Source organism: Muscardinus avellanarius, assembly GCF_963383645.1.
Source record: "Muscardinus avellanarius genome assembly, chromosome: X".
Taxonomy (NCBI): domain Eukaryota; kingdom Metazoa; phylum Chordata; class Mammalia; order Rodentia; family Gliridae; genus Muscardinus; species Muscardinus avellanarius.
In genome coordinates, this window is record NC_137792.1 from 5,257,470 (window position 1) to 5,272,265 (window position 14,796).

The following is a 14,796-nucleotide window of genomic DNA, read 5'->3' on the forward strand; positions in this document are numbered from 1 at the left end:
ATATGGTATTGCTTAACCTTTCCCTTTTGACTTTCTGAAGCAAGATGTTATATGAAGTTAGGAGTTGCATGTATAAACATATAATCGAGAAAGAAAATACACTCGTAGATTATGACCTAAAATTCTGCAAATCCCTTGGCCTAAAAGGAGAAAACCTTTCATTGCAAAAAATGTTGCATAGAAACCATTTAATTAATTGGAAGGAATCTTTGTAAGGGCACTAAGTTAATTTTCTTCTTCACTAACTTTCGTATTAACTAACTTTCTTATTTATAAAATTACTTTTTAGGGAAGAATGAGGATTGAGGAAGGAAATGGTTCAAAGAAAATTATGTTTATACATGAAGGTATCATTATCAATCTCACTAACATGTATGGGGAGAGAAGAAGGACAAATGAGGTGAGATGTGGAGGTAAATATACCAAGTGATCGATGTATGTTTCTACCACTTTCTATCACTATTATGGATAATTACAATGCACCAATAAAAGTATGTTAAACACTAATTTTAAAACGGTATTAAATTCACTCAAGGAACATTTACGTAAGATACATCTATCATATCTTCATGTAACTTAAAGACTGAATTAGGAGAGTCAAATAACAGGATTTTAAACATTTTCCAGTAAGAGAAGTTTTTACAGGAGAAAAGACTGACTAGATAATCATGTCCCATTGACTTTTTTACATCGAGCTATCTCAGGAAGAACCAAAACTCAGAATAATATTTCAAAGAGAAATTAACTATTGTACTTTTTTTAAGTTGTAACTCTGAATGACCAACTTCAGCTAATTAAACCCTGAACAAGAAGCGACTTGGTCATTTCCATAACTCATCTTTCAGCATGCATTTTCAGTATATATTAAAAAGTAATATACTTCCAATTTAATCCTAAATTAAAATATTGAGGAGCCAGACACAGCGGTGCACACATGTAATCCTAGTTCTTCAGGGACTGAGATAGGAGGATTGTAGGTTAGAGACTAATTTTAGTAACTTAGTGAAGCTCTCAGCAACTTAGCAAGATCCTGTTACAAAATAAAAAATAAAATGGGGCAGGGAGTGTAGTTCAGAGGTAGAATGTCCCTGGGTTCAATCCTCAGCACCACAGGGAATAAAAAGAGATTATCCTGCCATTGCACAGAATAATGATTTATTTGCTGAAGTCGTGCTTCAGAGCTTTTGAAGCTGTTCTGGGATTCATCAAAATTTTTGACCTTCAAATATGAGGACTATCTCCATATTCCCTTTCATGTTTATTTCTTCAGCATTCCAACAACACCATTTGCTGACAATGTATTAACACTGGGAGCCAGATTCAACACACTTCTTTCGGGCCTTGATGAAAAAAACAGACAGCTCTCTAATATACTGTAAAAGCCACAGATGTCTTTGAGTTTTCATCTAAATCACGAAAGAAGCCTGACACTGGATTGGCTGCAAGAACCTTGAGGCCATGATGACTTCAAATCCTGGATTTGCAGAAGTAATTTGCAAAATGTCTTTGGGTCGATAGCTTAATTTTAGCTTGAACTTTCTTGCAATTCCAGTTTATTCTACTCACAATTCTTACCTGCCAAAGAGAGATTAGGATCTAACTTTTGTATTAATGCTCAGAAAGATGGCCAAGCCAATCTGGACTTATTTACCAACAGTTGCAATAGAGTACCAATGACTCTCAGTGTTATGGTTTGGATCTGCCATGCAAATAGGTCATGTGTTAGGTGATGATGCAGCAATGTTCAAAGGTGAAAAGATGATGTTATGAGCGCCCTGATCACATCAGTGAAGTAATTCTTTTGCTGGATTAATAATTCGAATGGATTTAGCTGGGCATGGTGGCCCATTCTTGTAATGCCAGTATTCGGGAGGCTGAGACAGAAGGATTGCGGTTTGCAGACAGCTTTGGCTATTTAGTGAGGCCCTTTGCAACTTACTGAGACCCGGTTTCAAAACAAAGGATAAAAATAGGGCTGGGGGCGTAGCTTGGAGGTAGAATGCCCCTGGGTTCTACCTCCAAAAAATTAATTTGAATGGATTTAATAGGAGGTGCTGAAAATGACAGGCAGGTGTGGTATAGCTGAAGGAGGTGGGTCAATAGGGCATGACATTTTGAACTATATCAATTCCCAGGCCCTTGCTGTCCCTCTCTTGCTTCCTGTCTGCCATAAACTGTGCCCCTTTCCTCTGCCCTTCTACCGTGATGTTTCTGCCTTGGAGTCTGCTGACCGTGGACTGAATCTTTGAATGAGCCCAAATGAACTTTTCCTCCTCTAGATTGTTCTTGGTAGGTATTTTGGTCACAAAACAATGAAAAGCTGATGAACGCAATGTGTATAACAGGAGAAGCAGAATTTGTTTGTAGCATGATGAAAGTCATGGAAGACAGGTCTAACACAATTCCCGAAAGATTGTTTTCATATCTATTAGAGTCTGGAGGGAGAATTATGAAGGTCTTCATTTGTGGTGGGGATGGGTAGGCATAGAGTGGAAATATCATAGTTGGATTTGAAGTCTCTCAGAGATGGATGTCTGGACTAGATAGAAAACTCTTAAGAATATTCCCTTTGAATATTTCATTCTGTTCATATAATACTGAAGTCAGTAGAGAAATGCTAATGGGTATGACAGTCAGATTTTGCGCCGACAAAGCCTCTGAGTGTAAACAGTACTCAGTTTAGTGATGCTGCTTTGTTACCCTGGAGAGATATTGGTGACATGAACTAAATGAGAACACACCGGGCTTGAAGAAAGAAGCCCACTGTCATTCACCAGCTAGAGAACTAGTGTCGGACTGGAAGTTATCCAGTTTCCAACATTCTAAGTATTCTACAACAAGAAGTATTTGATGTGCAATGAAATTACCGTGTGCTGGAATGAAGGCCGCCCCTTGGCCTGTTGGCATGTCTTGGGTTACACCAAATCCACAATGCAAGTCAGGCAAATTCCTGTGTTCCAAGTCACTAAGCCAAAATGCCTGGGGTGACGGCCTGCTGTTGCTCTATTGCTTATTGGGAACTTCACAACTTGCAAAATGAATTTCTAATTAATTTTTGCCATTTTCCCATGCTGCTGGACCTACTCATTCACTCATTGATCCCCTGAACCCTCTTCAACTGCTGTGGCAGAAAGACCAAAAGTTCCTGGAACAAGCAGTAGGTGCACAACAAATATTTTAATCTAATTTAGTGGTTTCGTTCACATCCTAAATTTGCTGCTTTCTAGTTGTGTGACTGGGCACATCTTCAATTTGCTTTAATCTTACCTCTTTTGTTATTTTTTAATACTTCCTTTGTGCTGGGCACTTTCCCAGATATCATGTCACGGACTCTCTACTAAACCTTTTTGAGGTAGGTACTTTCATTACCTCTATTTGATAAAATTCGAGGCACATAGGGGCTTAGACATTTGTTTCAGGTCACCGGGCACAGGTGGGATTTGAACCCAGGTAGGCTGGTTCAGAACCCAGATTAATCCATTTATTTAATTCCCTCTTCCAGTTAAATCTAGTTACTTCTTGACCTGAGTCATGGTTTATTCATTCTCCACAACATCAAGGTTGATACTAAAACCCACAGCACTGTTCTAATAACAAGAAACTGTAGCAAATGCTACAAATACTAATTGTAATTTTGCTAATCACTATCACCATTACCCATCAACAACAGTCACATGAAATTAATAAACAAGGAATCAATTGTAAATTCCGACTTGAGCAGAATTATACTTTGCTCATAAGCCAAAAATCCTGGTGGCCCAGTCTAAAATTTTGCTCGTTCAAATTATTTGCTCTAGCAAAGATCTCATTATAATAAATCCCAAGGTGCATGGCTATTGTCACCCAAGGCTCCTTTTTGTACTTCTTTATCCACTTCTGGGTCTCAGAGTACCAGCTGACTTGATTAAAAGATGAAATTATCAGCAATGCAAGCTGAGAATTGATTCAATGCTTGTTCATACTTAAGCTTCCGTAGGTGGTATTGATTTACCTGTTTTCATAAGTGGTTCACGTCTACAGAAATGAAAACATTATTTGCTGGATCTAAGAGGTCACATGACATTATTCATTTCTAATTTCTCCAAAGGCCCAGTCAACTTCTTAGGCTCACCATTTGCCTCTTGGGTTCACCAGCATACCACTGGTTTCTCACATCAGTTTTAGGTCTAATGGCTCCTGAAATTTTTTGAATACATAATGGCTCTGGGGACAATTGGCCAGGCAATTTTTCAAGACTGTAATTAGTTTGGAAAATCTCTGCCTCTTCTGAAAAGAACAATCATTTCAATAGTTTCTCTGTGCTTGCTTCCAAAGTGTGATAATCAAGACATAGAATTTCCATGGTAACCAATCTCAGAAAATCTCAGGGCTTACTTCTGGCTCTTTCATTCACTCTTCCAGAGCTATCACTACTTCCCTTGCTGCATCTTCAAAGAAGGTACACAAAATATGTTGGGCCTGGACTGACTAAATAGTTGCTCTTCTACATTTATGTTTATGCTTGGTTGAAAACATGATACAGGAACCATATTTGGTATTTTCTGAAAGTATCAAGCGTTATTCCTTTTTCTTAGCTGAGATAATTCGCATAGACCATACAATTCATCCTGTTAAAGTATACAAGGCATTGACTTTTAGTACTTTCACCAAGTTGTATAAGCATCACCTATATCTAGTTTCAGAGCATTTTCATGACCCTAAAAAGAGAAGGTATACTCTTTATCAATCACTCCCCATCTCTCTACTTCCAGCCTATGACAACCACTAACATACTTTCTGTGTCTACACACACACACATACACACACACACATGCACACACAATAACATATATATGCAATCACATATGCTAAGGAAACATTGAGATTCTCAGTGGGTAGAAGGATTGTTTCAGTAGGTAACAGGGATGCTAAAGAGATTGACATGGTTTAATACAGTTCAAAATTCGTTGCGGTCACTTACATTTTCCTCAAGTTTGGCAGCTGGAGAGTCAAGAAGGATTGTAGGGTGGTTCTGAACTCATCCTCTAAATTTGAGCTGCTTAAACTTTTCAATTTTTCTCTTTGAGAATGAAATAAGGAGGTTAAACCCTCAAATCCCAAAAGTCTAGTGAAAATTCAATTTGAAAGCATCTGAGAGAGTATCTTTGGGTTATTCTCCATTTAAGTTAAAAATTGTGTTGGAAAGAAATTCAAGCAGAGAGATAGTCTGAGAAAGAGAAAGTAGGAAAGCTAACTGCAAAGTTTTTTCTTACCTAAAATTTCCAAAGACACTGTGTTGATTTTTAAGACACAATTCCTTATAAAATGTCCCTTGTCAATTTCCTGGGTAAAGCTATGTGCTCTAATTACTTCTTCTTTGGTGACAAGGATAAGCTCCTATTTTGTCACAATATTCCTCTCCACCATTATATATTTACCATTTAATTCTTCCCTTGAAGATATGTTTAGATACCCCATATTTTTTTCATATCCTCAATGCCTTCTTTGGGGATTGAACTCAGGGAAATTCTACCTCTGTGCTACACTCCCAGTCATTTTTATTTTTTTATTTTATTATTATTTTTTTGGTGGCACTGGGGTTCCTGGAAACCCTTCTACCGTCAGGCTACACTCACTGACCTATTTTATACTTTTATTTGGAAACAGGGTCTCTTAAGCCAGCAAGGCTGGCTTTGAACCTGCGCGATCTTCCTGTCTCTGCCTCCCAAACATGGGAATTACAAGTGTGCGCCACCATGTCCGGCTATTTTTTATTTTAAAACAGGGTCTTATTAAGTTGCTGAAGCTGGCCTCAAATCTACGATCCTCCTGTCTCAGCCTCCCAAATACTGGGATTACTGGGCTGCCCCACCATGCCCAGTTGTACCCTTAATACCTTTTGAAAATCATATTTTTCCAATCCAAAACCCTGGTGATATATACCGAGTAAGAAGCAGGAACTGACAAAAAGTGGAGCCACACGCATGGGAGAAAATGTCACTGGAAGCAAAATCTAGCATTCAGTTTCTTATATCCAAGGTATTTCAACCTTGGTGCTTTTGACATTGGAGGATACATCGTTATTATGGGGCTGCCCTGTTTATTATAGAATGATTAACAGCACCTCTGGCCTCTACCTACTGGATTACAATAGCACCCCTCTAACTGGTTTTAGCAATAAAAAATTCTACCGGGCATTACCAAATGTACCTTATGATGTGAACTCTCTCTAGTGTGAGAACCGCTGGCTTAAAACCCTAGAACTCAAGCATATATTTTTAAAAATATAAAGATGAGTAACAGTTCTGCTTTTGAGTACTTCAACAGTATAAGAAAATGATGTGCAGAAATGGGGGAGAGGGAAATACAGAAGTATTATGTTTATATGTCATTTTCTATTTGTTTATGGGATACTTGGCAGGATTTCTTCACAACTACCTCCTCTGAGCATTTTTCCTTTGCTTGGTTCATGTTTCCACACCATGCCTCCCCCGGGGACCAAAGTGATCCCTTTAAAACACATAGCTGATATCCAGGCATAGTGGCACACACCTGTAATCCCAGTATTGGGGGTGCAAAGGTTGAGCCAGGAAGATTGCAAATTCAAAGCCAGCTTCAGCAACTTAGTGAGAGACCCTGATTCAAAAGAGGGGATTGGGAGTATATCTTGGAACAAAAATGTACCTGGGTTCAATCCCCATTACTGAAAAAATAAAAGAATAAAACACTTTTATGATATTGCATACTCAAACTTCAAAATCACCAAGTATCCAATTCTTCAAAGCAGAATTTCTTAGTCCTGGCACTGACTGCCTTAACTAGATGATTATTCTTTGTGGAACTGTCCTGAAGAGTGTAGGGTATTTAGCAGCATCCGTGGCCCCCTGAATAGATACCAGTAGCAATTCCATTGTATAGAATAATCTCTAACTAAAGATACCCACGCCCAAATCCCTGAAACTGGTAGGTATGTTCTTACAAAGGGGAATTAAGGTTTCAGATGCAATTAATGGTCACTAGTCAATTGCCCTTAAAATGGTAAAATTAGCCTGAATCATGCAAGTGAGACAAATGTTAATAATAAGTACCCTAAAGAGAGTCAGGGGGAGAAATGACTGAGGAAGAAGAATCAAAGGGAAGCAACATAGCTGGCTCTGAATATGAAGGAAGGGGGCCACTGAAAAAGAAAAAGCATCAGAGTCCTGAACCTTCAGAAGGAACACAGCTCTGCCAACACCTTGAATCTAGCCTAGTGAGTCCTATTGGGACTTCTGAGCTCCAGATAGAAAAGATACGTTTTGGTTGTTGTGATCCACTAAGTGCTTGGTTATTTGTTACAGCAGTGATAGGAAACTAATATATCATCACCACCAGTTGTGACATCCAAAAATGTCTAAACACAATGCCAAATGTCTCCTAGGAATGAAGTGTCCTCCAGGTTAAGAGCCACTACTGTGAAGAACATAGAATCCAAACTCTTGAGAAATGCAAAATGGGGCCTTTTTGTAATAAACATTACCCTGCCTGCTTAACACAATCACCAGCAAATAGCAAGCTACAGTCAATGCTCCAGATACATCAATCTTCTCACTTCAGGAACATCCTATCTCACTTTATCTTTCCACAGATGTGATGCCAAGGGACTCCTTGAAGGTTAGGGAATGTGCTTTGACCCTGTCATTCTTACTCTTGACCATAATTATCCTTCCCCCAAAAATGTGCCTGATTTCTGGATTTATCCAGTTACTTCCTTCAAAGCTCTGTGGTTGCTACATATATTAAACTGCAGGTAGCTGGATGTGGTAGCGCATGTCTGTAATCTCAGTACTTGGGAGGCTGAGACAGGAGGATCACAGGTTTAAAGCCAGCCTCAGGAACTTAGTGAGTCATTGCGCTACTTAATGAGACCCTGTTTCTAAATAAAATAGGGCTGGGGGTATAGCTCAGAGGTAGAATGCCCCTGAGTTCAATCTTCAGTACTGCAAAAATAAATAAATAAATAAATAAATAAATAAATAAATAAATAAATGGAAATTAAAATTAAAATAACCTGCAGGTGTACAAACTTGCCCTCTCCAAACACATTATTGTACTTAAGGCCTGTAAATCTTCCTTCTTGAACACTCTGGGGTTCCTAATACCTGCATGTTTGTTTATGTCTATTCTTTTCTCTCTCATCTAGAAATGACTTCCCTTCTTATAAATAGCAGTTGTCCTTGAAGATCAAATTCAAGCGTTCTTTACACAGTGAAGACTTCTAAGACTCCCCAGAGGACAGTGAACCATCACTTGTCCCCCTCTGGCGTGCCATGGTGCTGGTACTTGCCCACAATGCCTTTGATTAGCACATGTGTCCTCTTGTCAGATTGGAAGCTCTTTAAACCTGACCCACATTGCAGCCTTTCTGCATTGCTGATACTTGAGAGAAACTCTTCTGCTCAAGAAATGCCTGTAACGTGAATGAAGAAATGAAGTTGTGGATATCTAGACATCATTTCAATCCTAGGTACCAGAAGCTGGCAAACCTCCAGGCAGCTATGACCATAATCCTATCTCTGACCCACAAGACTTAGAAAGATCTCGGGACTGAAAGAGAGACTTCATTCTCTTATCTGTGATCAGAGGCATTGGCAGAGCTCAGCTGCTAAGACCTAACCCAAGTGTCCGTCAACAGAGGAATGGATGATGAAAATGTTGTATATATACACAGTAGAATTTTGCTCAGTCATAAAGAAGAACAAAAGTAGGCCGTTTGCAGAAAAATGGATGGAACTAGAGACTACTGCGCTAACGTGAAATCAGCCAGCCATAGAAAACCAATGGTCAAATAATTGCATTCACATCTGAAAGCTACAGAGAAAACAGGAAACAAAAGAGACTTTAGATAATTTCAGAGAGAGAGACCAGTAGAATAGTGCAAGGGGGTTGGGAAGGAGAAAAGGAAGAACTGATGAAACAGCTCAAATTCTGCTGGACCCATATTAGTTTTGTTTTGTTTTGTTTTTTTGCAGTACTAGGAATGGAACCCAGGGGCATTCTACCTTCGAGCTACATCCCCTGCCCTATTTTTTAGTCCTATTTATTTATTTATTTATTTTGAGGTACTGAGGATGGAACCCAGGGGCATTCTACCTCCAAGCTACACCCCCAGTCCTATTTTTTAGTCTTATTTATTTATTTATTTATTGCAGTCCTGAGGATGAAACCTAGGGGTACTGTACCTCTGAGCTCCACCCCCAGACCTAATTTTTAGTTGTTTTTTTTGAAACAGGGTCTTGCTGAGTTGCGAAGGGCCTCGCTAAGTAGCTGAGGCTGTCTGTGAACTGCGATCCTCCAGTCTCAGCCTCCTGAATGCTGGGATACACGCGTGTGCCACCACGCCTGGCTATGCCCATGTTTTAAGGTATCACTACCAACCTAGCTCTTATGTACAGGGAGGAGTGGGCAGCTGGGTGAGACTTGAAGGGAAACACACCAAGACCCGTGTGCAAGTCTTTTAGTATGACTTTAACCTCACTAAGAAATATAATCATGATGTACCGATAAAAGTATCAAAAAAAGGTACATGCTGATTGACCCTGTCAGCATGTATCATGTGTCCCTTTGTTTTCTCCCTTTCTCTCTCAATTCTACCCAACATGTGCATGGATCAATCCTGAAACACACAATGAAGGAATAGTAACAGAGCCATACTTAATTTTGCCTAACACCTCCCAGGTTTAGGCCATAAAAGTGACCATTTTGTAAAGCATCGAATGAACACAAGTAATAGAGCGGTGGGCATTTATGAGAGTCCTAGGTATGGGGTCTGATATAGGAACAACTTTTCTTAAAAAACAGAGAATCTGATCAAAGAACTAAGTGGCAAGGGATGCAATCCATCACTGGCTAACCCTGAAAGTGAATTTTTAGGTCATTCTATGCATTCAGAGAAGAGAAACAGAAAATGTGAACAAACTGTAAGAAGTTCATGAAAAGTAGGCAAGAGGGCATTTGCTAGATGGCCAGTGTGAGAAACTACATTCAACTAGCACAGCGGTTCTCAACTGGGATGATTTTTTAACCCCAGAGCATATTCAACAGTGTCTAGAGACATTTTTGTTGTCATATTAGTAGTGGGTAGAGGCCAGGGATGATGCTCCGAATCCTGGAGATTTCAAGATTCACAGCAAAGAGCCATTTAGCTCAGATGGCAATTGTGCTCAGGCTGAGAAACCCCCTGCGCCAGAGCAACCAGAAATATGCAAGAATCAAATCTTTATGAACAAGATCTTCTCTCTAAGGCTTCCTGCAAGGTGCTCACTTGTTGAATTAACTATTTATTTATATATTCCATACTCTTTTATAGTGGGAATTGAATCCAGAGGTGCTCTATATTTAAGCTACCTTCCCCAGAACTTTTTTTTTTTTAAAAAAACAGGGTCTTGCTAAATTGTTGAAGGTCTCACAGAGTTGCTCAAACCTGCAATCCTCCTGTCTCGGCCTCCCAAGTACTGAGATTACAGGAATGGGCCACCCTGCTTGGCACCATTTGTTGAGTTTTTAAAAGCGACAGTTAACGATTCTCTTTTAGGGCAAAGGATCCAGCTTGTTTGCAAGTGAGAGGGACAAGCAGTACCAAATAGGATGAATTTTCTTGGTTTTTGAGAGAGTTCCAGGGTGTTAAACCTTTGAAAGGTAATCCAGACCATTAAATCCCACACCCAGGGGTTATGTTAGGATATCTTGGCCTCTATTAAACAAAACCAGCCCTGGACCTACATGCCAGGATTCCATCCAATCACCCCATATCTGTCTCAAGCATAAAGGGATTTCCACTCCTCCCGCACCCACATGCACACATAAACCTTTTATGAGAAAAATTTGTTCTTTTGCTAGATGGCTATGTACTTAGCTTTAACCACGGCAAAAAGGTAAAAGTCATGGTAGATGAGCTCCGTGCAGATGGGCAAAGCACTATAATGGAACAGTAAGAAGCCACTCGGTATTGCCGCAGCTCAGATACCTATCCATCAATTATGTGATTCTAATGGTGAAGAAGATAATTTGCAACAGGTGGGATTATCTTCAGTGAAATAACAGCAACCAACAGCATCTATCTCCTGTATTCCAGTTTACTAAATTCTTAGTGTTGCAGTCATTAGTTATTTAATCCAAACAATTGACTTGCTTTGGCATATCTCTCTAGCTCTCAGCTTCTGTAGATGAATCTGATAATATGTGCTTCTGAAGCACAGCAAAAAAAAACAAAATCAAGCTTCTATTAGAGACTACGAGTTCAAGATTTCAATGTTTGATTCTCATTCCAGTGCTGAGTCCCTGGTTGGGCAGTCACATCTACTCGCGGCCTCAACTTTTCTTCCTACTGTCCATCTTCCTTGGCAAAATGAGCGGCACAATTAGTCACATCCGTTGGCCTTTTGCAATCTAAACCCCTCTCAGCAGTGGCAGTTTCTTTGACACCGTAAGTAATATTAATAATATGATGCTAATAGTTTGATACGTAATTCTCATTTTTCTAAGGAGGTCTATTAAATCTAAAATCTGGCAGTTATCTCATGTTAACAGACCTGAGAATGATCATGGATGCTATTTTCAAACTCTTTTGATTGTGTTCCTTTATTTAGCCTAAATCTCCAGCAATTACACCATATTTAATTTCATTTCTGTAATGTTAACTGTGCTTTAAAATATTTGATTACAACAGACTGGATCTCCCTTCTCTTATGGAATCAGATTTAAAGCAAACCTATAGAGCTTGTGAACTGAAAGGAAGAGGAGTAGGTCATTTTTAAATCAACTACTATTTATTCTCTAAAAGCATGCTGCTTTCCCAGTACCCATCAACCACAGTTTCCCAATAGCTCTATTCTCCATTCTTAAACAAAGAGCAAACATTTTAAGGGTATCAAATAGCTCCCTCTGAGTTCCCTATTTATTATTGAGTCCCATCTATTTCACTAGTAATTGTCCTTAGTAGAATTTGGGCATAATTCCATGATATTTCATAACCCTAAGCAGAAAAATTATTCACTACCATACACTTCTGAAATTACACCTTTAGGGAAAAGAAGAAATTAAAACTAGAGAATTCTAGTAGTTACTCTATCCTGCCACCCAAACATATCTGAACACACACACAATCAAAAACAACCTTCAGAATAATGATCCTGAATTTTCTGTAAAACAATCAGATGGCAGACATGTAGCAAATTATATTACGTAGGATCATTACATAGAGTTTGGCAAAACTATCAACACTGGACAAAGGGATAAGGTGACCCTTTGGAATTGCCTGCAGCACAAACAGGAAATCAGAACACCATCTCTTTCTCCAACTCCTTTGAGTACTCCAAAGTGGAGCCAACCCGTCTTACAGGACACACACACCTGAATGTGCATTGGGAATGCCCCATTTCCAGGCACCACTTAACCACCTTAAGCCAAACAGCTACACCATGGAAACCCCTCAGCAGGTCCTCAGCTCTGTAAATGTGATGAAATTAAAAGACAGCTGCCTGAAACTACATGGCACATCCAGCTTTGGGACACAAGGCGCTGGTCCCTACCTCCGACTTCCACACGATGTAGGGGTGACCACGACTGTTGGGTGGGGACTGGAACTTCCTCTGCTGGAGCCACCTCCTGGGAGAAGCAAAGATGCCATTGGGGCCTCCTCCTGAGGAGCAAAGGATACTTGCAGCGCTGCGGCCACTGCCTGGTCCAGCCAGGACAGAAGGCAGGTCCCAGGCCATGCTCTTCTTGAGACCGCCACGACTCAAGGGGACCTCATAGTCAAAGTGGAAGCTGCCAGAAGGCGACTTCTCCTGTGGGGTGCTGGGCATGGAGAAAGATGAGCAAAGAGGTCTGGGTGGCGGCAGTCTGGTGGCTCTGGAGGGTGGACTTCGTGGAGAAGACCCTGAGCGGGGGCCAAGACCCTCGGCTAGGGGGTGCGGGAAGTACAGACGGCCAGCTGTGGACCCCCGCGTGCCGGCCTCTGTACCCATCTCGCCCCCGCAGCCTCCAATCAGAGCTGGGTCCAGGCTGCGGGTCTGGCGCAGCTTCCTCTTGGAGAAGCCTTTGGCTGAGGCCGCACCGCCCGAGGTGGGTGAAGAGCAGGAGAAGACGCTGTGGAGCAGGCTCTGTGCAGACATCTCCGAGGGGCCACCTCTCTCCCTCCTGGAATGCTGGAGGCTTGGGGCTGGGAAAGGAAGGCGGCTGGGGAAAGCTGTCAGGCGGGATTCAGGGAGGGCGGTGGAGGGCAATGTCCAGTTCATGCGCCACCAGCGCCCTGCAAGTGCCCCCGTGGGGGCAGAAACAGAAGCTCCATCACCAGCCTTCTAGGAAAAGGGAATCTGCGTCCCTCCTACCGCCGCCAGCACTTTCTTCAGGAACTCAAGTCGCAAAGATGGTGAGAACCAGGTAGAAGGTCAGGCGTTCACTCAGTTCTGAGCTCTAAGCAGAGAACGCCTCTCCCCCTTCCTAGCCTGGCGGGAGACTCGCACTCCAACTCGCGGGCTCCGGACAGCTTTAAGTCTCCAGGAACCTCCTCCTTGCAGCTTGAAGACAGTCCCAAGGGCTGTTGAAGAAAGAGGCTTTCCTAGATCCTTCGCTCCGCCGCGCTCCCAGGCACCCAGAGAGGTGAGAACTTCCTCCGCCACTGCACCGGAGCTGAGCGCACCGGCTACGCCCTCCGAGCTCCCTCGCAGTGCCTGAGTGCCCGACGCCGTGGCTTGGGGCTCCGCTGGGCTCCCGTGCCCACTCTTCTCACTGGCAAAACCCAAGGGTGTTTCCAAGCTCAAGGTTCCCGCGGGATCTTCGTCTTGCTGCCAAGTGAGACTGGGAGAAGCGCGCTGGGTCCCGGGTCTTCCAATGCCTGAGAGGCTATGATGAGAGAGAATTTCCAGCTGCGCTCAGCGCCATTCCCAAAGGAGGGAGCTCCTCCAGAGACAGCCTCAGGAGTGGGTGCCCGAATTCCACTGTAGAGCGACACTTGATATTCAAAGCCCGCTCAGAGCCCAGGGCAGGCGCTGGGATGTCCCCGCGCACTCGCGCACTCGAGCTAGAGAGAGCGGAAAGGGGGTGGCCGGGAACCGGCCAGAGGAACTCGGGGTCTGGAGCCGGGGCGGAGCCAGGGGCAGGAGAAATCAGAACGTGAAGGCTATTTCCAGGCGCCAAACCTGGAAGCGGCGCAGTGAGCAGCAGTGAGCCGCTGATACCAAGCCTCCTGGGGCGAAAGTCGTGAGGACGGAAGTGCAGACCTTCTTCCCAGTCTCTCTTCCCCAGAGACCGTGCGGTGCGCCAGCTCCACTCACGTTTCTGGAAAGGATGAAAAGTGTCAGATAGCACCCCACCCACTGGTGTCAGATGGTCAGCCCCGGCCGATTGCTCTGAAGATGAAGTTAAATCTCTTACCCCCCCCCCTCACCAGCACACTGTTTTTATTTTTTTTTTAAAGGAAGACTAGAGATGCATTTCAAATGCTGTGGCTGATGGGGGGGGGGGCTACTAAGAAAAGTGGAGGAGGAGGAGTACTCCCCTGGTAAGGGTCAAAGCACGAGTGTAAAGGGACTCGGGGAGGAGGGGTACATGAAGTCTGGCTGGGCAGGCGCCAGGCTCAGCGTTCGCCCAGAGGCTTCTGAGATTGGAGCTGACAAGCCATCAGTCTCTCCAGGGTCCACACCCGGGTGCTTCTGTAGTGGCTCACAGCGACTACAGTCCTGAGTAGCTGGAAAGCGCTGGCAAAGCCCACATTCAGTCTGGGAGCAGCTTCTCCTGCGGTCTGTCCCCGGAATCTATAAAACGCAAAGCCTAGCC

General features: G+C 42.6%; 1 protein-coding gene across 1 annotated transcript in view; it reads right to left on the bottom strand.

Moving 5' to 3' along the window:
- The window catches only part of ARHGAP6 (Rho GTPase activating protein 6), a gene marked incomplete at both ends in the record, with an annotated part of 524,441 nt that extends 511,308 nt beyond the window's left edge, over positions 1–13,133 (bottom strand). Inside the window, one exon of the mRNA XM_080719548.1 lies at positions 12,549–13,133. Coding sequence (XP_080575674.1) covers positions 12,549–13,133 — 585 coding nt within the window. The remainder of the gene's footprint in view (positions 1–12,548) is intronic.
- Between the last annotated feature and the right edge of the window lie 1,663 nt (positions 13,134–14,796).